Source organism: Beta vulgaris, chromosome 9 (assembly GCF_026745355.1).
Source record: "Beta vulgaris subsp. vulgaris cultivar EL10 chromosome 9, EL10.2, whole genome shotgun sequence".
In the NCBI taxonomy this organism is placed as follows: Eukaryota; Viridiplantae; Streptophyta; class Magnoliopsida; order Caryophyllales; family Amaranthaceae; genus Beta; species Beta vulgaris.
This window is the reverse complement of record NC_079210.1, coordinates 44,146,253-44,169,082: the sequence shown is the minus strand read 5'-3', so window position 1 is coordinate 44,169,082 and position 22,830 is coordinate 44,146,253. Positions and strand designations below refer to the sequence as shown.

At 36.4% G+C, this 22,830-nt stretch overlaps 3 protein-coding genes across 3 annotated transcripts; 2 read left to right on the top strand and 1 right to left on the bottom strand.

Moving 5' to 3' along the window:
- The first annotated feature begins 881 nt into the window (after positions 1 to 881).
- Positions 882 to 9,649, top strand: LOC104903943 (uncharacterized). Its single transcript, XM_010692087.4, has 3 exons — positions 882 to 1,178; positions 1,324 to 4,821; positions 6,439 to 9,649. The coding sequence occupies exons 2-3, from the start codon at positions 1,363 to 1,365 to the stop codon at positions 8,974 to 8,976; spliced, it is 5,997 nt and encodes a 1,998-aa protein (XP_010690389.2). The 5' UTR covers positions 882 to 1,178; positions 1,324 to 1,362; the 3' UTR covers positions 8,977 to 9,649.
- Positions 9,650 to 11,155: 1,506 nt separating this feature from the next.
- Positions 11,156 to 15,062, top strand: LOC104903942 (peptidyl-prolyl cis-trans isomerase CYP21-1). The gene is made up of 7 exons (XM_010692085.3): positions 11,156 to 11,469; positions 12,236 to 12,314; positions 13,269 to 13,316; positions 13,764 to 13,787; positions 13,896 to 14,078; positions 14,179 to 14,254; positions 14,609 to 15,062. The coding sequence occupies exons 1-7, from the start codon at positions 11,371 to 11,373 to the stop codon at positions 14,778 to 14,780; spliced, it is 681 nt and encodes a 226-aa protein (XP_010690387.1). The 5' UTR covers positions 11,156 to 11,370; the 3' UTR covers positions 14,781 to 15,062.
- Positions 15,063 to 16,606: 1,544 nt separating this feature from the next.
- On the bottom strand, positions 16,607 to 18,375 carry LOC104903941 (protein HIGH ARSENIC CONTENT 1, mitochondrial). The gene is made up of 6 exons (XM_010692084.4): positions 18,084 to 18,375; positions 17,884 to 17,964; positions 17,624 to 17,697; positions 17,171 to 17,241; positions 16,913 to 16,966; positions 16,607 to 16,818 (listed from the first exon to the last, which is right to left on the bottom strand). The coding sequence occupies exons 1-6, from the start codon at positions 18,098 to 18,100 to the stop codon at positions 16,714 to 16,716; spliced, it is 402 nt and encodes a 133-aa protein (XP_010690386.1). The 5' UTR covers positions 18,101 to 18,375; the 3' UTR covers positions 16,607 to 16,713.
- Between the last annotated feature and the right edge of the window lie 4,455 nt (positions 18,376 to 22,830).

The window sequence follows — 22,830 nt, the reverse complement described above, 5'->3', positions numbered from 1 at the left end:
GACTATGATCTAATATAATATCTTAAAGAGTATGGAAGTGGCATATTTCATCCTTAAATTATTTTTGATTTAAAATAAAAAAATTCAAAAATAAAATAGATTCACAATGGTTACAATAAAAGAAACTAAGGGCCTGTTCTCTTCAACATAAAACAGCTAAACTGAACTGAATTGAACTGAACTGAAATGAATAGTGATATGTGAGAGTAAAAGTATTGTCAAGAGCTGAAGTGAACTGAACTGAACTGAATTGAACTGAATTGAACTGAACAGGCCCTAAGAGTTTGATTTGATGATCCTCACCAAAACAATATTGTTATTTGTAATGTTCAGGAGCTGTGTTTCATGGTGTAGATGGAGATGTCTTAGCTGTAGGGTCGTTTCAATTTCAAGATCCTTGGAAGCCCCGGGTAGCGGAAACAAAAGCTATCTATCATGGCGTCAAACTTGCGAAGGAGTTGCTATAGCCACTTGGAGGTGGAGAGTGATAGTCTATTAGCTATTCAAGCTTTGAAAAATGGTAGAAAGGGTTCTAGTTAGTTTCATTTAATTATAGATGATATCTTAGCTTTAGTTGTTTGTTTTGACAATGTTATTTGGTCTTTTGTTAAACGATCCGGCAATAGAGTAGCTCATATGTTGGCTCATCTTCAATCATGGGAGATAGACACGCGTACTTAGGTTGAGGATATTCCTATTAATGTTATGTCTTTGACAATAAATGGTATAGTATGATCTCTCTTTTGGGTTTCCTTAACTGCTTAACCCATAAAAATAAGAAATTATGAAAAGCAACAATTGCGACATCCGCAAATCAAAATTGACAGGAAGAGAGGACAACAAATTAACAAATTAACAAATCAACAAATTAAAGTTGTCACTGCACCAAAAGGCGGGTTTCGCAAAAGCAGGGAAAAGGACCAAAATGAACATTTCAATTTGCAATATAGCTTTTTGGTCTCACACCCTGTAACACCCACCTTAATTGGATTTAGATCTGTAATTGTTTCATCTTTCCATCTTCAAATTAGTAGACAGTAGTTAGTCAAGTCCCACTTTCTTCCCATCATCTCCTCTACTTTCAACTTATAGCTCTTTAGTCTTTACCCAGTCCTAATTTCTTCTTCTTTCAACTTCCATAATTGTTTGATCATCATCTTCTTCATAATCAAGTACATGTAAGTTGTCCACCTACGCTTGAATCTTTTTTTTTTTTTTTTTTTTTATAATAATTGTTGATAAATTTTGGATCTTTTTGAGTTCGTGTAACTGGGAATTGATAGTAGATAAATTAGTTTCTGTAATTTTTGTGGGTTTATACAGATTTGAGCCAAGTTTGCTAAAAAAAAACGTTTTGAAGAAATGGGTCGTGATGGGTTAAAAGCTGGTGTTCAAATCAGGAAATTTATGATCATAACAATCAGATTGTGTTACAGATCAGTTTGTAATCATCCTTTTGTTGTGGGTATTTTGTTGTTCTTACTATTTTTGTATAGATCATTCCCTTTTTTGTTTTCTCTATTAGTAATGGCCTCCCCTGTACTTGTCTGTACTGCTGTTTTACTTGGAACCCTTTTGAGTTTTGGTGAACCAATTAGTGTTCTTGCGTCTGAGGAAGAAGCGAAAACTTCTAATGAAGTGGCACAGTTGAAAACAGGCAGGCTTGAGAACACCATTGTTGTTGAGGAGGATGAGTGTTTTGGTAGGGATAGTAAATACACAGAATTGAAAAGAGAAATTGTGACCATTACTGATGAAGAGCCGTTACTAGCAAATGTGGATAAATTAGATAAATCGGAAATCGATCGTGATGATGTTGCTGGTAGTTCAATGCCTATTGATCATATTTCAAGGGAGGTTAGATTTGAGAAAGAATGGATTGAGGAAGATAAGAGTGAGGTTGGGAATACTGAAGTTGAGCAGACTTTGGACTTGGGTGATCAATTGTTCAAGATGGGGGTCGGAGTTGGTTCTAGTTATGGGGATATTGTTCAACCCAGTTCTTCTTCAACTCAGAAGGCACCAGAGAATTTTGAGGATTATAAATCACTTGAAGGGTCAATTGATGTTCGGGTGAGGGACTATTTAGTGTCGTCTTTGGAATTACAGAAACAATTGGATGAAGTTCTAGGTGACAGTTTATATTTAGCTCAAGAGGTTCAGCATGAGAATTATGAGGATTACATATCTGCTGAAGGATCAATTGATGCTCAGATAAGTGATCAATTAGAACCTTCACTGGCATCATGGAAACAGTTTGATGAAATTGATGATAGGTTAGCTGCACCTAAGGAGGTTCAAGATGAGAGATTTCAGGATTATATGCTAGTGGAAGGATCATTAGAGGCTCAGATGAGGGATCACTTAGAATCATCTACGAGATCATGGAAACAATTTGGCTCTGATCACGGTAATGATGATGAGTCTGATTTTGGATCTGATGGAGCTGAGAGTTCCTCTCCAGATGCTTCGATGGCAGACATTATCCCCATGCTCGATGAGCTTCATCCACTTCTAGAAGATGAAAACCCACAGGCCAGTAATCTTTCCCGTCAAAGCTCTGCTGTTAATATGGAAATGTCAGCTAAATCACCTGACAACAGCATTCACTCGGACGATGAAAGTGATAAGGAGGAAGAAGCTGATGATGGCAGAAGTGATGCTGATGATGATAATGAAGAGGAAATGGAAGGTGGTGAAGGAACTCCCGCAGAATCTGTCATCACGTGGACAGAAGATGACCAGAAGAATCTTATGGATCTGGGGACATCTGAATTAGAAAGGAACCAGCGCCTGGAGAGCCTTATTGCGAGGAGACGGGCAAGGAAGATGACGGGTGATAGGAATTTGATAGACTTGGACGGGATGGATCTTCCTTTTCCAGTTCAACCTATCTCAACGAGAAGACACAATCCTTTTGATTTTCCTCAAGAGACTTATGCTGACTTGGAGTTACCGCCAATTCCTGGCTCTGCACCGTCTGTTATGTTGGCTAGGCGAAATCCTTTTGATCTTCCTTATGACTCTAGTGAAGAAAAGCCTGATTTAACGGGAGATAGTTTTCAGCAGGAGTTTACAGAGCTTACTCAGAGAGAGCAATTTAACCTGAGGGAGGCAATATTTCGAAGAAATGAGACATTCAGTATGGGTTCCTCTGGTTTCGATTTTGGAAGGCCTAGTCGTTTTAGACCTTATTTTGTGCCTGAAAGAACAGATTCTGATGTGATGAGCTATATTTCTCTCCAAAGACAGTTAAGTGAGCTTAGCGAGTCCAAGGCAAGTTCTGCTGCTGAGACAGAATCGATTTTTGTAGGAGTAGACGAGGAAGAAAAGAAGCCAAGTGAACATGACTCTGCTCAAGAAGTTGAACGCATTTCTGAGATTGATCAGGCTTCTATCAAACATGGAAGACAGTCTTCTGAAGATCTAGACTCATTGTCAGGTGAAGATAAGGAGAAAGATGTGGTTCCCAGTGTGCTTGAAGTTGAGTTGGGTAGGGCAAATTATTCTCCTGCTGTAGCTTCCAACACATCTGAAACTGTTGAATCAGCTGATAATACACTTGATCGTGCTTCTATCCTTGTGAAGCATGGAAGCCAGTCTTCTGAAGATTTAGATTCATCTTCTGGTGAGGAAAAGGTTAAAGATTTTGTTCTAAGTGTGCTTGAAGTCGAGTTAGGTAGGGCAAGTAATTCTGCTGCTGCAGCTTCCAAAACATCTGAAACTGTCAAAGCAGCTGATAATAGACATGGTTACAAAGAAAATAATCCTGCGGTAGAACTGTGGCTGTCCCATAGTGAAGCTAGCCATAGTGACATTCAACTGATGACAGAAGTAGTTGAAGTGAATCACAATTTGATGTCTAGTCCATTATCTGCGCCAATAGCTACTGATGATGTAAAAATGGAAGATGTCGACGACATCTTGGTGAATATAGAGCAAAGCCAAGTCAACAATGTTTTGAATGTTGATATACCCATGAAGTATTCTTTAGGGCCTTCAGTATCAGATGTTGCAATTGGGTTGTCACCAGAAACATCTAGACACGCCAGTGAAGCTGAGGTAGACGATAATCATCCAAAGGAACCTGTCTATGATCTAAGCCCACTCAAGAAAAACCATTCTTTGTCCTCTTCTGATTTGCAGAGAGAAACATCAGGGATTGATATATACCATTTATCAACAGATCTGTTTGTGGGAGAAGAATCAAATGTACACAATCAAGATGTTAATAATGATTCTCAGCACACAAAACAAGATACAGATGACAATGGCTTGACAGTGAATAATATTGGTGAAGGTAGTGAGCGTCACATCACTAAGCTGTTCTCAGAGCTCAATCAACTCTCTGGTAGTCCACAATCGTTGATAGTGGCTGAAGATGAGGGTCATTTGAGTATGGATGACAAAGAATTGAACGACAAAGTTTCTCCTTATGAAGTAGAGAAAATTTGTGAAGAGCAAGACGGTGCTGGAGTTCATCTTGAAAGGACGCTAGATAATAATAAAAGCTTAGAAGATCTGCCTTCTGCTGATGAATATGAGTTTGCGAAAGATTTTGCTTCAAGTCAAGAGAAAAAAGAAGTTGTGCTGGAAGATGATCTTTTTCCTATCCACTCCATTTCGTCTTGTTCTCAGGTCGAGTTAACGGAAGATATTGGAAAGAAAATGGAAGTAAATCAGCAATTTGAGGTACCTAGTTCCAGTTTGATGAGTCATGAGAATGAAGGGAATGACAAGCTGCTTATTCCGCTGGATGAAAATCGTTCTCATCCTCATGATTCTGACACCCATGACCCCTTGGCTGATCTTGCAGAGCAGGTAAATCATGTTGCTTATTCATGTGCTTTTAATTGCTTTAATGACGTTGTCTTCAACTCTTTATTTTATATCAGAGACTCTGGTTGTACTGATTAGATTTATAAGTATAAAAGTCTCTTTTGAGTTAAAATTGTTTACTATAATATACCATATCTTAGTGGGAAAAATAGCTAAAATCCTGTGAACTTTTTAGTCTCATTGTTTTGAGGGATTTTGTATAACCATATTCATTTTTGACTGGCAACAATGTTTTGACCGTACCAACATTTTCCCTTAGCCCATACCACGTTTACAACTTGCTGAATACAATCACCTTTCTGCAATATATAGTTGTGGGGACTTAGGTACCTTATTAGGGATTAGATGTGTATTTAGAGTTCAAACATCAATTTCAAGGAACTTCACATGCTTTTTGGCATTATCCACAATGTGCAAGTATCATCTTCTATCTCATTATTGTTTGCTCAACAAAGTATCCTTTAGGTAAAATAGAAGCCATTTATTTTGAATTTTGTTTAGCATTTTTCTCCATGACAACTTCTTGAGTGCTATGAGTTTCCAGGGTTGTATGAACAGAGCTTTATGGAAAATTCAATTCGACATATAACAATTGTCTTGGTAGTGGGATATAACTGCAAATAGACATTCCTTTTCTTATAACCTGTTACCAAGCCCCTAACTTTGTTAATGATTTCATGTCTGGTGAATGTAATTAAAATTCCTCCCCTCCAAACAGTCCCACCCCCCCTACACACACAAGATAGAAAAAATAAAATCATTTTCGTAAAAAAAAAAGTGCAACAAGGTAGAGGACTAGAGGTTAGAGCTGAAAATGAGGTAATTGCTTAAAGTGTCTACATCTTTTAGTCAGTGTATCACACCGTTTCTGCAAAATTTGACCATTATTTAGTCACTGAAGTTAGATTTCTTAGTTATTGTAATAAACACAATCCACCACAAAATTGATATATGTACAGATTTTAATACCTATATGTATATATGAGTTCTAACCTCACAGCCTCTCTTCCCCTTCTCTTTTTTCTCTCTCAAACCCGAGTCTCCGTTAGTGATTTTTGAAGGGCTTTCCATCGGTATTACTGGTGGGAAGCCCCTAACTTTGTTTTTTTCATTATTTATTCCTTTAATTTTGTTTGTTCTTTAGGTTTATAATAACACTTCTTCTATGAGGAACTTTTCTCCCTCGAAAGATAGGGTTTTAATTCTCTCTTTGTGAGAGACTTTTCTTGTTTTCTTAATATTTAGGATAGCAGATCTAATTACCACAAAATTTGTTCGTTGATAAATAACTATGGGGATCACATCAGTTTTCAATTTTTCAAATACATTCAGATGAAAATCATCCTCTTGACCACAACAAATCATTAGACCGTCTCTCTGAAAAAAGCTGTAGATTCCAGTGATATGTGAGACAGAGGTCCCAGAGTGCAAGATTTGCTCAATGATGTAGTTTTGATGAAGGGAACATTCATTTGTTTCAGTTTGTTATGTATTGTTAGATTCAAATTTCTTTTCTAGATGTCATATATTAATGACTTGATTTTTTAATCAAAAAAAGAAAAAGATTTTTGATACTTATGCTACTACATATGTACACAGGAACGATCCATCATTTCTAGGAAGCTTGAGGAGGTTGAAGAAGTGAACACAGTTGGTGAACCTGTAAATGTTCCGATTGCTCAAGAGCCTCAACTGGAGAATATGTCTGATCCAGGTCAAAGCCATGCATATTCCTCCCAACCTGAGGATTCTGAAACAGTTACAATTGCAGAGCTGGCTACGAAGGAGCATGTTCAAGGTATACTTGAAAACAGACATGCGTATATAATCGAAAAAGATCCTGAGATTTCTGAAGGGTTTCAAGAATCTGTAGATGATAAAGAAATCATGAATGACGAGAGAAGTGATGTCAAGAAGATCGATGAAGCATTGCTTTCTGAGCTGGATGCTATTGGTGACTTCAGAATGTCAGACATGTTAGCAAACTTGGAGAACAGTATGATTTATCCAAATAATGCAACTGATTCTGATATTTCTGCAGAAGCTATATGTGAAGTCCATTCAAGCATTGAGACGTCATTTGGCCGTGATACATTGCTTGGAGATAGTACTTATGTTGGAGACTTTGAATCTGAGAGAGAAATCATTGGAACCAATCTTCTCGGGAATACAGAATCAGACCCAGATTCATGTATAGGAAACGTCGATACTGATTTGCTAAACATAGAAGCTCAATCCATTGAGGAGCTTGATGCTGCTTCAAAGATGGTGGGTGAAGATGGTCAAAATTATGTGGTTGCTGAGTCTGTCCAGGATACATTCATGAGAGAGGAGGTAAAACCTCCTTTTCCAGAAACCGAGATATTGTCTGAAGATACAGAATCAGGGGGCTGTGCCTTCGAAGAAGCAATACTCTCAGATGCTGCTGCCTTAAATAACAGGGAATTGGTTCCAGAAAAAAATCAATCTGACCTTGTTTTTCGAGAGGGGCATAGTACGGATTCTGGCTGCAGAGAGACTGTTACACGAATGTCAGCCTTGGATGGCGATTTTATTGAACAGTTCAGCGAAGATGTTGAGAAAGTCCAAGTAGAAGTTGGTAGATCTGTTTCTTCTGAAGATCTACAAACAGTAGCTGAAACTAGAGTTGGTTCTGTGGAATCTAGGCCATTGCAATTGGATAGTGGCAGTAAAGTGATGGAAGAATCATCTCTTGTTGAAGCAAGCAGTTCACTAGCTCTTGAGCCCAGAATTCAAACAGAAAGTACTGTATCTATGGAATTCGAGTCCTTGCGAATAGATAGAGACTTCAAAGAGATACCAGAATCTTCTGTACATGATGCAAGTAATTCACCTGCTTTTGTGTCCGGGAATGGTAAAGAGCCTTTAGAAATAACTGTTCTTGGAGCCAGTATTGCACCTGCAGTTGAATCTGAAATTCGAAGAGAAAGAAATACATCTGAGGCATTGTTGGTCGAAAGAGAGAGTAGAGAGATACAAGAATCTCTTCTTGTTGGAGCTGGTATTGTATCTGGTGTTGAGTCTAGGTATCATATAGCGAAGTTTGATTCTGAGTCAATGCAATCAAATGAAGAGGTTAAAGAGACACAGGAACTGCCTGATTATGAAGGAAGTATTGCTCCGGCTTTTGAGTCTGAAGATCAAAGAGGAACAGTTGGGTCATCTGAGCCATTGCAGATGGATGGAGACATTTATGAGGTACAAGAATCTCCTGCTGTCGAAGCAAGTATTCCATCTGCTCATGAGCAGGAGAAGAATGAGTCAGTGCAATCAAATGAAGAGGTTAAAGAGACACAGAAACTGCCTGATTATGAAGGAAGTATTGCTCCGGCTTTTGAGTCTGAAGATCAAAGAGGAAGAGTTGGGTCATCTGAGCCATTGCAGATGGATGGAGACATTTATGAGGTACAAGAATCTCCTGCTGTCGAAGCAAGTATTCCATCTGCTCATGAGCAGGAGAAGAATGAGTCAGTGCAATCAAATGAAGAGGTTAAAGAGACACAGGAACTGCCTGATTATGAAGGAAGTATTGCTCCGGCTTTTGAGTCTGAAGATCAAAGAGGAAGAGTCGGGTCATCTGAGCCATTGCAGATGGATGGAGACATTTATGAGGTACAAGAATCTCCTGCTGTCGAAGCAAGTATTCCATCTGCTCATGTGCAGGAGAAGAAAGTGGTTGGATCCGAGGAATCCAAGCCATTGCAAAGAGACACAGTCACGGAAGATTTACAAGAATGGCATGTTGTTGAAGGAACAACTCTTGTAGAACCTGAGCCATTGCAAACAAATACAGATGTAAAAGAGATACAAAAGTCTCCTACTGCAGAAGCATGTATACCTGTTCTCGAATCTAAAGATCACATCTTGACAGGTAATTCTGGGGAAGCTGAACCGTTGGCAATGGATAGAAACATTGGGGACTTAAAAGAATTGCCTGCCGTCGAAGCAAGAACCACACATGCAGTTGATTCAGGACGTCAACTAGAAAGGGTTGGCGTTGTGGAATCTGAACTATTGCAGAGGGATGGTGATTTAGAAGAGATTCAAGAATCTCCTGTTCTACACACAAGTTCTGTATCTGCCGTTGAGTCAAAAGAGCAACCAGAAGTCAATTAACAAGTGGAAGTTGTAGAGATCCAGGCTTTGAACAATCATCAACTGTACTGTGATTCTATCCAGCAACAAATGAATTTAGTGATCGAGACATGTCAGTAGTGCTGCTGAAAATTTTAATTATACATTGAGGTCTCACTTTCTATCAAACTTAAGCTTCTTCAGCTCTTGTTCAAGTGGATGCTTACGAAAATGGCCATTGTGCAAGATGCAGCCTTGTTCGGTAAGTGGGTCTTCCCTAAAACATTGCTTCAAGATTAATCATGAATGCCTACAATTCTATAATAGCGTGGTTGGCTGGTAATGCGGTGTCGTTTGAGTTACTCGAGGTGGCTGCTTTTTTGGAGAAATAGCAGTTTCATTGTTGGCCCATTTTGTTCGGCTTTTTTTCTTTCCAGAAAGTTTGAGGTTTTTTTTTTATGTATTCTTTAGGAATGAATCTTGTGCTCTATGTTCTAAATGTTGTAAATTATATGCATTTATGTCACTAATCTGTGACAATTGCATTGTTGGGAGTTTGAGAGTTGTATTTTTCAGTATGGAGCTGAAAGTTGTGGTATGACTGACACTGTGTGTATAGTGTGTCTCTTGAGAGTTGCAAGGCTAACTTTTTCAAGCCTTCTGTTCTCTACCGTACATTGTGTTCTGGAATGAAAACTGATTTTGAAGTGTGTCATTACAAGTTTACAACTATTAGAATTTCTGCATTTCAGAAGACAATTTTCTTTTCTTATAGTAATTGTTTAATTGAATACTGACGTTTGTTCATCTCTATACCTAATTTGATAAAATTGCTCATCTGTTAGAAAGAATGTCTGAGTACACAAAGTCTCTATATTCCAATGCACATGCATCTCAAAAAGAAAGCCTAAACACAAGATCAAGCAGACGTTCCTGCATAATATTCATGCAAATTGCAATATACTTTCACGCCAATTTAATCGCAACGATTTGACTGACAATAGGTCCTTTTTGCTCATCCTCCTGTTAATTCTAATGTTTAATGAAGTTGAACTGCAATTAGTATGCATAAGCTATTGTATAACAGCTTGCTGATTCTGAAAACATCTTATATGAGGAAGGTGAGTCTTTTGAGTCGGTCACCAGTCATCTAGTAGTATGAGGTACTTCATGAATCATGATGAAAGCTCAACTACTTATCTACGATTTGGGTAATAATGTTCAAATGTAACTTTAATTGAGTTAATTAACTTGCCTTTAAGCCGTGCACTCTAGAGTTTGAGCTACTCTGTCCTTCCTATAGTATTTTCTAAGAACCTTTGGTGAATTGTGATCATTGAGGTTTAACTTTTACCCAAAAACACACATAATGCTAAAAATATAAGTCTACTGTGACCAAAATACTATCTCAAGATGCATCATAGTAAACACATATAAAGGCTAAGTAATCTAGAAAATGAAATTTGCGTCGATTCACGGATATTTAGGTATTTTCTACTAATCTTTTGAGAATATCATTCTTCGTAGATCAATAATTCGACAAATCATACATATCACGCTCCCAAAAACATATAAAAGGTATGTTCAGCATGAACTTTTGCACCAACTTTTAGTCTTTTGACTAGTTCAAAACACTAATTGTGTATTTGGCATATTTGAGGACTGAGGTTAGAGTAGTAATTAGATTTTCAAGTAGCTTTTGAATAGTTTTTCTCAAACGTTAGAAAAGTAATTGAAAACTCGCTATATCATACTCCCTATATGTCCCACTTGTTGATTTGCATAATAAAAGCATTGTCAGCTATTACAAAACATCTTGGATGGATCGAGTTTACAATAATTTATTATGCACTCAAATTAACTTTATCACGCACCACATAAAAATTGACTATATCTTTAGTTACATGAACTCTTCAATCCACCTCAAGTACCTGCGTTAGATCCTTGATACTCGGACATAGACACATACACTTAGATACGTCATTTTGGGGCCAAAATCATTTAAAATTTTCATAAATAGCCAAATCAGACACTTGAACACGTACCTGTGTCGGACATGAGTATAGGAGTCCAAATAACATAGATTATATCATACATGAATAACACAATCTAACTATATCAAAAGAAAACGGACTACATAAAAAAGACTACGTCATATTATTTCCGATACACAATAAATTATTATGAAACCTGTTCATTCAAAGTTTTTTTTCTTTTTGTCATCTCCACTGTGCCAAAAAAAAAACGTTACTCTAGGAGATTATTAGGCGTTAGCAGCTGTGAGAGGGAGGAAATTAGCAAAGGAAATCGCGACTTCACACTCTCCGACACTCCTTCAATTCTTTCGGCGAGAGTTAAGAGTAAGTGTCTGTGATTCTGGAATGGATCATTGAGAACAAATTTGCAGAAGAAGAAGAAGAGAGAGAAATCGAGAAGATGCGAAGAGAGATCTCCGCATTTGCTCAGCCTCGATGGCTTCTTCTCTTAATCATTGCTGCTTTTATCCTCATTTTAACTCTTTCCTTCAATTATCAGGTACCAATTTTAATCTAATTGCAGTTTTAGGTTTTCAATTTCTGACTTACGAACTTCTTACTTGTAAAGCTCATGTTAAATTTTAAGATCTGCAGTTATTCGTTGTTCTGGAATTCAGCATTGTAAATCTGCTAGGGTTTTCTGATTGTATCGATTAAGAAACGGTTTTAGTGTAATGGCTGAACAATGTGATTAAGATGGAAATTGAGGCCATTATTTGGACTGGGGAAAACATTTTGGGAGATCCTAAAATTCTTGCTTATAAATTTCCACTTAATGACAGTGATTTATATATACAGTCTTGTATTTAGTGCCTAGTTGATTGGTTGGAAGTAATCGCTATCGGAGGATGTCGGCGAAGTTTAGCTTTGGCGATTCGAGTTAGTTGGACTTACTGGAGGAGAAATTAGTTTCTTTTTATTGGCTTTGATGATGCTGAATTGATGATATCATGATTGTGTTGTTTGTTTTCCTGTAAGGATGTTCGCTTAGATAAGGATTGTTTGGCCATTCCTAGTATTGTATTCTAACTCCAATTAAGTAGATGGTAGTTATGGTCTGAATGAAACAAGGTTAGATCTTACTATATGTTATTGTATTATACAGAAAGACTCGATGCTTATTTGTATCATGAGTTGAAGTAAGCTTGTAGTTTCATGTTTGTTATAATATCTTTTGTCGAAGTTCGTGAATTATGATTTTAGAGACCAGATGTTATTTTGTTATTTGCACTGAGTAGAATATCCCTTGTCCTTGTCATGTGCAGGGCTTAGGGTGGGCTGTGAAGGAACCTGAAATTACTCACAGAGTGTTCTTGGATGTTGACATGGATGATCAGCGATTAGGTATTCAAATATCTGTATCTACCAGTATAAACTTGATCATGGGAATGGGAAAGATAATTTAGTTTGTTTTACTCTTTTCTTTTTCTTCCTTCACTTCCCATCTTGGTAGAATTTGGCTGGCTTTTTTATATCATCATGACAATTTGTTCATCAGTCTTTCCTTTGTTTGTAATTTTGTTCGTCATTAGAATTGAACCCAGTTGTTTGTTCTGATGTGTTTCTTTCTTATGTTGATTCCTATAGAGGTGGTGACATATTGGCAGTATTCTGGATACTATATAAACCCTGAACATTCCAGTGTCTTTCCTTGCCAGTTCTTGTATCTTGCTAAGGTTTTATTAGGAATGGTTTTTTTTTTCTTTTCCTGAATTAGTTCTTTTGGTGGTTGGAATGTTTCGTTGCCAATTGCCATGTTTGTCCTTTGTAGTGGCTACCATTCTGCTATACGTTCCCACTTCCTAATTTGCATTGATATAACATGATCCCATGTTTTTGTAATGTCTTGCTGCATTATCTTGACAATTGACATAATCCCTGATACAGCGGAATGGTTTACGAGGGACTATTCTTATGCACCCATTGCTGTTTACCTTTTTAGTTCTATTTTTATCTTTATGATTGTCATTATTGATGTTCGAAGTTCGAACCATGTTTCACTTTCTTTCTAATCCTTGCCACATTTATCTTGATGTGTCTCACTTCATGAAGAATGTACTGTCTTTGTTGATTTTGCAAAATCAGTTGTAGTGCACTCCTGGTATAGTTACATATACTCTTTCCAAGCCAACTTCTCTCTGGTCACTCTTGGTGCACTTAAGGCTTCTTGTGCTGTTGTCAAATTCTGGAAAGTCTAATGCATCATAACTTTACAAGTCTCTTGTTAGTAGTTAGTACACAAGATTTACTATTTGGGTCTTTCATGTTTCCTAGCTTATTAAATCTCAATCTTGACAGGTAGGATCGTCATTGGATTGTTTGGTAAAGTTGTTCCGAAAACTGCTGGTAGGTATCTGCTTTCCATGGTTATCTACTCTGCTTTTATTGGTCACTTATATGCTTTATCTCTCTACCGTGCTTGAACTATGAAAGTGATATGGCCAAACCCAAGCACTTCGTGTTTTCATTTAAACCCTAGGTTCTCATTTTCTCAAGATTATTTGTTATCCTCTGTATGCCATTTCCTGAATCCCTTGGATTTATGTGCGGTAAGCAAGCTTAGGCAGCAGCTGCTTGTATGTGCCTTACTGAGATGTAATACTCTTTGATTTTTGATGTGGATTTTTGTTTATGGTGCTATGGACTCAGGCACTCCGCTACTTCCATTCCCAATGATTTCCCAGATAGTATCAATTTTTGCCATATTGCTTGTGCCGTTGATAATTGATGCATCGAGGTCTTTGTGGATTAAATCTGACTATTTTTTTTTTTTGTTGGTTACTTTTTTTCCAGAAAATTTCAGGGCTCTTTGCACTGGTACATATATTCATACCTCAGAACTTTTGGATTCATTTCTGTTTAAAGTATTGTTTGATAAATTACCCTTTTAGAGTTTAGACTATAACATCCTGCTTCTAAATGCAGGAGAGAAGGGACAGGGTAGCAGTGGTAAACCTCTACATTATAAAAAAACGCCTTTCCATCGTATAATTCCGGGGTTTGTGATTCAAGGTGGTGATATTGTTCATGGTGATGGGAAGGGTGGAGAATCAATATATGGTGGTATCTTTCCTGACGAGAATTTCAGAATAAAACATTCGCATGCAGGTCTAAATCTAAATGATATATCAATACTTCTATGATGGTACCTTTTGCACTCCAAACTTCTATCTTCTTTTTTTTTGCTAAAGGGTTATTTTTTGTGTAGGAGTCGTGTCTATGGCAAATTCTGGACCTAATTCGAATGGTTCACAGTTCTTTATTACCACAGTGAAGGCAAGCTGGTAAGTCATATGTGGATGCCCGCCCTCTATTTAGTGGTGGTAGATAGAGGGGAAAAAAATAATGAGAGGATATAATAACTTAAAAGGAGCAACAAAGCGTTGTAACTTGTAATAGAGTTTATCAAGATAAGGAACATAAATATTAGATTGGGTTCTTTGGGCTAGGACATTTAACCTTAATTACATGTAAATCAAATTGATTTTGTAGAGTATAAAAGCATTTTGGTTTGCTTGATCTCATTGGGGATGCCGGACGCATTAGTTGTGTGTTGTTATATTTATGACCCCTGAACCTTCAAAAAAAGGTTCTGGAATATCAGTGCTACTGTATAAATTATTTTGAAATTTGCTCAGGTTGGATGGCGAGCATGTTGTCTTTGGGAAGGTTATACAAGGCATGGATACTGTATATGCAATTGAAGGAGGAGCTGGAACTTATAGTGGAAAACCGAGGAAGAAGGTGATCATAGCCGAGTCTGGAGAGATACCCAAGAGCAAGTGGGACGAGGACACGACTAAACTATAGAAGTTTGCTTCCTTGCAAATGTAGATCAGTTAATAGTTGGCTAGTCGTAATTTTTGTTCTTTACAGTTTATATGTTGTATGTTTATAATGTCAAAGTTGGGGAAGAAAGCTAAAATCAAAGTCCATGGATTTACACATCCGCCTTGGAACTTATTGATTATTTTGACCAGTAGCGTTAGTTCTCTTTATGTGGGTTACTTGTAGAGACCTGTAATATAGAGTTGATGTAAATGGTACATGACTATTTATCAAATTTTGCATACAAAAATCTTACCAATCTAACATTTGTTACTCCACACACTATACTCCCTGGCATAAAAGTGCGAAAGTCAAGGTACATCCAATGATCCAATGTTAATTTCTTGCTTAAAGTATTTGCTGACTTGGAAGACTCTAATTGAGCAAATAAGGAGAGTTGTAGAGCTTCAAATGAGGAAATGAGTATTACTTCCTCCGTCCCAAAATATATTCCTGTTTTTATTTTGGAAGTCAAATTTTAAAACTTTGATCAAATATTCTTATTAATATATACCAAAAAAAAACATCATGAGGTCTTGTTAGATTCGTCTTAATGTGTAAATTCTTAATATCAACTTTTTATATTTTTTTCTAATAAGAAATAGAAGATATCTCAGGTCAAAGGTACGTCTTGGAGACTTTGCAAAATAAAACAACTATATTTTGGGACGGAGGGAGTAAATAATTAGGTGTGCATTTCTTGCCTTAAATATAGTGAATCAACTTGCTGAAGAAAATCAGGTGGAGTGTGAAGAAACTTACTTTTATATAAGGAAAAATGGATGAAAATACCCCCAACTTTGACCCATCGACTTTTAATACTCCCAATTATGGGTTATTCCTGTATAATCCCAACTATTGGGGAGGTTTCCATAAACAACCAAAGTGACTTGCAACTGTTAGCTAGGTAATTTTTAATTCTATTCCTTTATCTTTTTAATTTTTACTCCCACCACAATCCCACCCACCACAATTTCCACCCTCTCCCCCCCTCCATCGCACAACCCTCCCACCAGGCCAACCCTCATCCAAATCAATTTCAGCGACAACCCCCTCCCTTCCCCCGCCCCCTCGATTTCCGCGATAACCCCCATTCCCTTGCCCCTCCCGTAATTATTCTCTCTCCTCCGTTCGCGTGTCTGCCACCAGTGCTGCTGCTCGTGTCTCCCCCGTTCGCGGTAACCCCCCTTCCCTTGCCCTCCCGTAATTCTCTCTCCTCCGTTCGCGTGTCTCCCGTAATGCTGCTCGTAATTTATAAATCCCTTAATTTGTGTGTTTGGTCAGAGGTAGTGGTGGTGGTTGTGTGTGTGTGATGCAATGGAAAGAACACGAAACAGAGGAGAGAAGAAAAAACCAGGTAGGAGAAAGGGTCTTTGGTGTGGCGGTTTCCGACGAGTTTTAAAATGGTGTGAGGGGGGGCAGTGTGGTGGAGGTGCAATTGGTGAGGGAAGTGGCAGTGGGTGGTAGTGGGTGGTGAGGGAGGTGCGGGGTTGGTGATAGGGGGTGGCAGTGGGTGGTAGTGGGGTGAGGGAATGGTGGGATTAAAAAAAATACAAAAATAAAATAATCATTGATAATAAGCCAATAAAAGCATGACACGTAGCCTATTTACCTGTTAAATAGGTTTCCTTCAGGTCACGGTGCATTTGTGGCGGATCTATCCAATAGTTGGGATTATACAAAAATAACCCATAGTTGGGGGTATTAAAAGCGGATGGGCCAAAGTTGGGGGTATTCTCATCCATTTTTCCTTTATATAAAGAGTACAAAGAAACTTACATGAGATGGGTGAGAAGTGAGAACAAATATGAAAAATATAACTTAACGTTAATCATAAATCACAAGCAAAATGAAACATAGTTCACATGACAATCATTAATCAATCTTGCCCTAATATAGATGTAGCATAGAAGTTTCAAGGACGGGACTTGCAAGCAAGTTTTTCTGCATTTTCACCAGCAAATCCGGCATCTATCCAAGCAGAGTAACCCCCTTCAATGTTGGCAACATCCTCGAAGCCCTATTTAACATAATTATATTCTTTATTAATTTATTCTTTATAAGTATGAATCACAAAAAAAAAAAACACAAAACTTTTTATGATAAAAACGTACTTCATGTTGCAGATCAATTGTTGCTTTAAGGCCTCTACCACCTTTGTTGCAAGCCTGAACAGAAATATATATATTTTTATTATTAGATGTAGATATTTGGTAAGTTTGTTATTATATAACCATAATTTTAACTGTATCAGTTAAGTTAGTCAAAATTATGTATATGTAAAGACTAAAATCATAAGAAATATGACAAATGAATCTGGATCAAAATATATGTTGAATAATCAATCCTGGTTTTCTTTTCGAATGTCTTACCACAACTAAGTGATCTTCCTTCTTGCAAACTTCTAAAACTTGGCCAATGAAGTTAGGATTCTTCACTCGCGCTGTCATTTAAATAAGAGTAACAATGTAAAAAAAACATCACGATGAATATATATACCATATTACCATTATTTATGAACTAGATATTGTAGATTAAGATCTTTACGTGATTGTAATTGGACGTGTCTTACCATAATGTGGTTGGTAAATTGGGTGAATAGATTAACGGATTAGGTTTACATTTACTTCACTTTATTTTCAATTATGCTCAAGGTATATATAGTGGTCAAATTGGATCAAATTCAGATTATTTCAGTCCCAATTAAGTTGAGTTTACATCTCCTTTAATAACTATAGGTCGAATTATAAAGCCGCGTTAGAAATTTGTCGGCTTTACACACAAAGAAAATTTACAAAAGACATGATGGATTCATTTGCACAAACCTTCTTCAGTTATGAACATATAAGGAATGTTGAGAGCACCTTCAACATGTCCTTTTTCGAATTCTTCATTTGTCCTAACAAATTATGTAAACTTTTGTTAAAACCCAAACCTACCAAATCATACAAAATTCAGGTGCTGTGAGTGATTGGTCACATGTTCAAATTCCCCTTTTGTATTTTGTACTGCATTCGGGATTAATATGGATAAAAAAAACAAATCATACAAGATTCATACTTCTACTATGTTATTAATACTTTACCTTACATCTAAATACCGATATCCGGTAGCAAGTAATCCTTTTGCTGTGTAAACATCAACACCCTTAGCTTCATTTGATGTTCTACAAAAAGGAAAAGTTGAATTAACTTATAAATCAAAATCTAATTAATTGATGCAATCTCCAAAAAAAAAAAAAAAAAAAATCTAAGGATCTTAACCAAAAGAAGATGAAAATCATACCCTTTTGAAGAATCCATGGATCAAGAGTTAAGCTTAATCTTTCAGATACTAATTAATTTTATAGCTCTCAAGCAAATTGATGTGCCTTTATGTAAGTATAGAGAGAGAACAAGGCAATGATAAGAATTTATATAAACATACTTATAAGATTTGAGAATTAGACAATGATGAATTAAGAAAATGCATCCAACTTTGGTTAATTACTCCACTTAAAGAAACGCATAAAAAACTTCAAGTCAACGTTTCTTAAATCTTATTAAATACTGTAGTGCTAATTTTTAAAAGGTTTGGAGGACTTGTTCATAATAACTCAACGCGATATGTCTTAAAAAGGACATTAAGTGAAACCGATATATAGTCTATGTTTCTTAACGAAGTACATTATTTTGCCAACGACGATGAAATATGAATAAATTAGATGTTGCACAATATTCAAAATTTTATATTCCCCAAATGACAGGGAGTTTTTGGTGTAATGATCATACTACTAGCTTGGTAGTCTAAGGCTATGTTTAGTTTACTTGAAATTTTCTGATCTGAACTTATCTGATCTGATCTGAACTTATTTTTTCTGATCTGATCTGAACTTATTTTTTCTGATTACAAGATCTTATCTTTTAGATTTTTCTCAATATATAAGAAAAAATATAGTCATGTAGGGTCTTGTTTGATTCGTCTCAATGAGTACTTTATTAATATTCAATTATTATAAATTTTACTAATATGTAATGAAAGATATAATAATTTTTAAATATAAGCATGATCTGAACTGATCTGATCTGAACTGATCTGATCTGAACTGATCTGATCTGAACTGATCTGATTAGATCTGAAATAAGCAAAAATAAGGTGAACTGGACATAGCCTAAATTGAAATTCAAATTGAAACGTTTTTCATCTTACAAATAATAGGAGTTGAAGTAAATGTTCCAATGCATAGAAAAGTATTGGAACTTTTTCCATGAATAAAGTTAAAGGAAGCATTAATTCATCCTATGTGTTGAACTTAAAATTAATTTCATGAATACCGTTTATGTATGACAGCACGTCAGAATTTTGGTTTTTTTTAATAAAAATGTTACTCCAAGTAGCGGTTAGTATCAATAATGTTTCACTGAATTTGATCGCTACTTCAAATGTCGGTTTGTGTCCCTAAGACAAGCAACAAGGCATTCATATAAACCGCTACTCAAAGTAGCGTTCATCGCTAAACAGAGCTAACGCAAGAGAACACGTGCCACATAGTGAGTCGCAAGCACGTGGCATGCTTGGCGCGCAGCAAGCCCGCGCTGGGAGCACGCTGGTTGTGCGCTACACATGGCGCACTGAGCCTGTGTGGCGCGTGTTCTTTTGTGTTGGTTCCGTTTCGATTTACAATATAAATCGCGACACCAAGTAACGGTTTTCCCTTGTAATAAACCGCTACCATAGTAGCTACTTAACTTAAAGTTAACCGCTACTCAGAGTAGCGGTTTGCTTTGCCGAAATTTTAAAAAAACATCTTGTGTGGTGTCCTACGTGAACGGTATCCATGAAATTAATTTCAAGTTCAGTGCATAGTAGGAAATGATATTCCCTTTGACATTATTTAATGAAAAATTCAAAAGTATCGGGTTTTCAACATCATATCTTTGTGATTTTTCAATTTTTATGTTGTAACGCGACCTTTTTGAAATTTCATGTATTATCCTGAAACTCACATTTTTAATACATAATGGCCCTTGCTACTAACTATGTGTCATTAATTTTATTTACTTTTTGTAATCTAGTGAAACTAAAATAACTTACCAATATTCCCTCCAAGCATTTACCTATATATTGCATAAGTCAGATTGGTTTCACTATATTACAAAAAGTAGTGGCACTTAGTTAATGGAAGGGGTATTATGTATTAGAAAAAATAAGTTTAAAAGTACATAAAAACTAAAAAGCGCAACGATTTAATGTAGAAAAATCGAGAGAAGGTGAATAGTGATGTCAAAACGGCATCTCAATTTTCTTAAACAAGATTCATTTTAGCTAGTAACCTAACAGGGGTTGGTCTTCGAAACAATTATCTTTCCTAATAGAAAAAAAAGCAAGGTGATGAGTCACACAATTGCTCCCCCAACTCGTCTAATAAGCAAGAATAAACTTAATAATTGGTCTCTCAGTCTCTCTGTCTTTTTTCTAATAAGGAATAAGAATTTTAATGGGACACTATCTTTAAGCTCACGTGATGTTCCTGGTCATTCCTGAAAAATTGTGTAATACCGCTCATGAGTGCTTTAAACGGATGTAACATGCTACTCATTCTAACAAGATTCAATTTTATTTTAGTGAGCTTATTTCCTTGGTTACTCCATAATTAAGCGTATTAGGCTGAGAGTAATCCAAAGATGAGTGACCTCATGGGAAGTTTCTAAGGATGTTTATGAGTGAGGCTAAAAATTTGCTAGGAGAACTTATATTGATTATAGAGTACAGTTGCTTCTCTGGATGTGCATTAGTGACGTTAAACTTGACATCATATAGGTCGGGTATCACAAATTTTTTATGACTTCACAGGTGAAACAATTGTGAATTGAAATTGTAATAATTGTCCATGGATGCTAACTTTTAGTTTATTTATATAGCTTTTTTTTTGGAAGATTATGATACAATTTAATTGGATTAATGAGTAAATCTTTAATTTAATATTAGTACTTGATATTGCGATATTAAGAATTGATTTTTTTTAATAAGCAATAAAAACTAGGTTAGCTAGCCCCTAAAAGAATACCAGCCTAAAGCATTCTTCTGGATGATGGAGAGAAGATCGAAGTCGTGGACATCAAACAAGAATTGGAGAGAAGAGCAGGAGTGCCCTTTTTGTGCCAGAAAATCTACCGCCCTATTTGCCTCCCTGTAACAGTGATTGACGGAGACCTTATTAAAACAAAGCAAATCCACATTAGCATCACAAACCAAAGAATCAATTTCCCAAAGAATCTTTAAGGAAACTAATAACAGTCAAATTATAACCCTTAGTTGAATATTCTTAATACCAATATGCACAGCTGCTTTAATCCCCTTACTCATCCCAAGCCTCCGCCATAAGAATAGAAGTAGAATGATGAAGCTTTTTAGCTCCCATAATATGAACTTTCGCTGAGAATCACAAATAAGAAAATCGAAAGAAGCACCTGCTCTCTGAGAAAGTTTAGAGCTATCAAAATTAAGTTTAGCTAGGGTCTTCTAAAGGGAGGGACCACCAAACTTCCTTTTGAATAGTCCCCACACCAAGAGTAACATTTGACTGATCCTTAATATCCAAACTACTAAGAAAATTATCAGCATTTTGACCCGTGAACCATTCCTTGGCAAAATTCTTAATCAAAATCACAATTTTAAAAACAGACATGCCTTCTTCCTGAAAAATAACTTTATTCCTACCAAATCAGCCAAACCAACAAATAAAAATAGGCTTATAAGGATGATATAAACTCAAAGAAGCTCTATCAGTAGATAAAAAACGACATATCATTAGAGAAATTAACACAAGAAATCAAAGGCCAATCCCCAGAAGAGTTCAAAGCAAAAGCACCATCATGCAGCACCAGACAAGGACAACCAAAAGGACATGAAAAACATATTCACAATGATGATTACACAGAACACACTACTAGAAGGAGAGTAACTCCAAATAATCTCATTTTTAAGATATTTTTTCACAATAAGAGAAATTCATAAGTTAGAAGGATGAGATACTATTCGCCACTCGCCACAGAAGTTTCATTTTGTAGCGCTATATTATTTATTTGAGCGTTACAGATACCTAAACCACCTGAAACATTCAGGTTTGCATATTTTTATCCCAACCAATAAGATTAGTTGATTTACATTTCGGTTATTATTTCGAAAAAATTCCTGCTAACTTTATCCAGATCGTGGAGAATAGCGTTAGCAAGAAAGAAGTTTTGCATTTGAAAACTAGCCTTAGCAGCCAAATTAGATTGAATAAGAACTACGCTCCCAGCCTAGGAAAGGAACTTAGCTTTCCATTTTCCAAGTTGAGAATGTGATTTCTCCACTACATCACCAAAAGTATTTTTTGTTAATATGTCCACAATAATAGGATAACCTAAGTACTTTCCAAACAAAGAGTATTTTCCACAGTTTGCTAAAAATCGAAACAAGCACTATCAACCATATTCTTCGTACATTGAAAAGTTGATTTGTGGTAATTCACAAGTTGACTTGACATTCTGCAATACTTATCTAAAACATTCTTAATAATCAAAAAATTGTCGAGATTGGCTTGAGCAAAAATCATCGTCTCCTCTCTGCAAAAGTAAGAAAAGGTACTTTCATGCTAGACCTCCCAATTTTAGCTCCTGACAACTTATGATCTGAAGAGCTATGAAAATGCAGGGAACGATCAAGAAGCTCCGCACACATGATAAACAGATAAGGCAAAAGCAGGTCACCTTGTCTAATTTCCCTAAATGGGGAAAATTTGTCTCCAAGAATACCATTAACAAGAATCGAAAAAGAGACAGTAGAAATACATTGTTCAATCCATCCAATCCACCAAGGATGAAACCCTAACTTTTGAAGCATTACTAAAATGGGATTCCATTCTAATCTATCATAAGTCTTTTCCATATCTAACCTTTTTTTTTCAAGAGAAAAGCATGCTAGATTACTCATTAGATAGTTTGTCCATCAAAACGTAAGGAGCCACCTCCGGAAGGATGAATACAAACAAATTTTTGATCTATTTGTC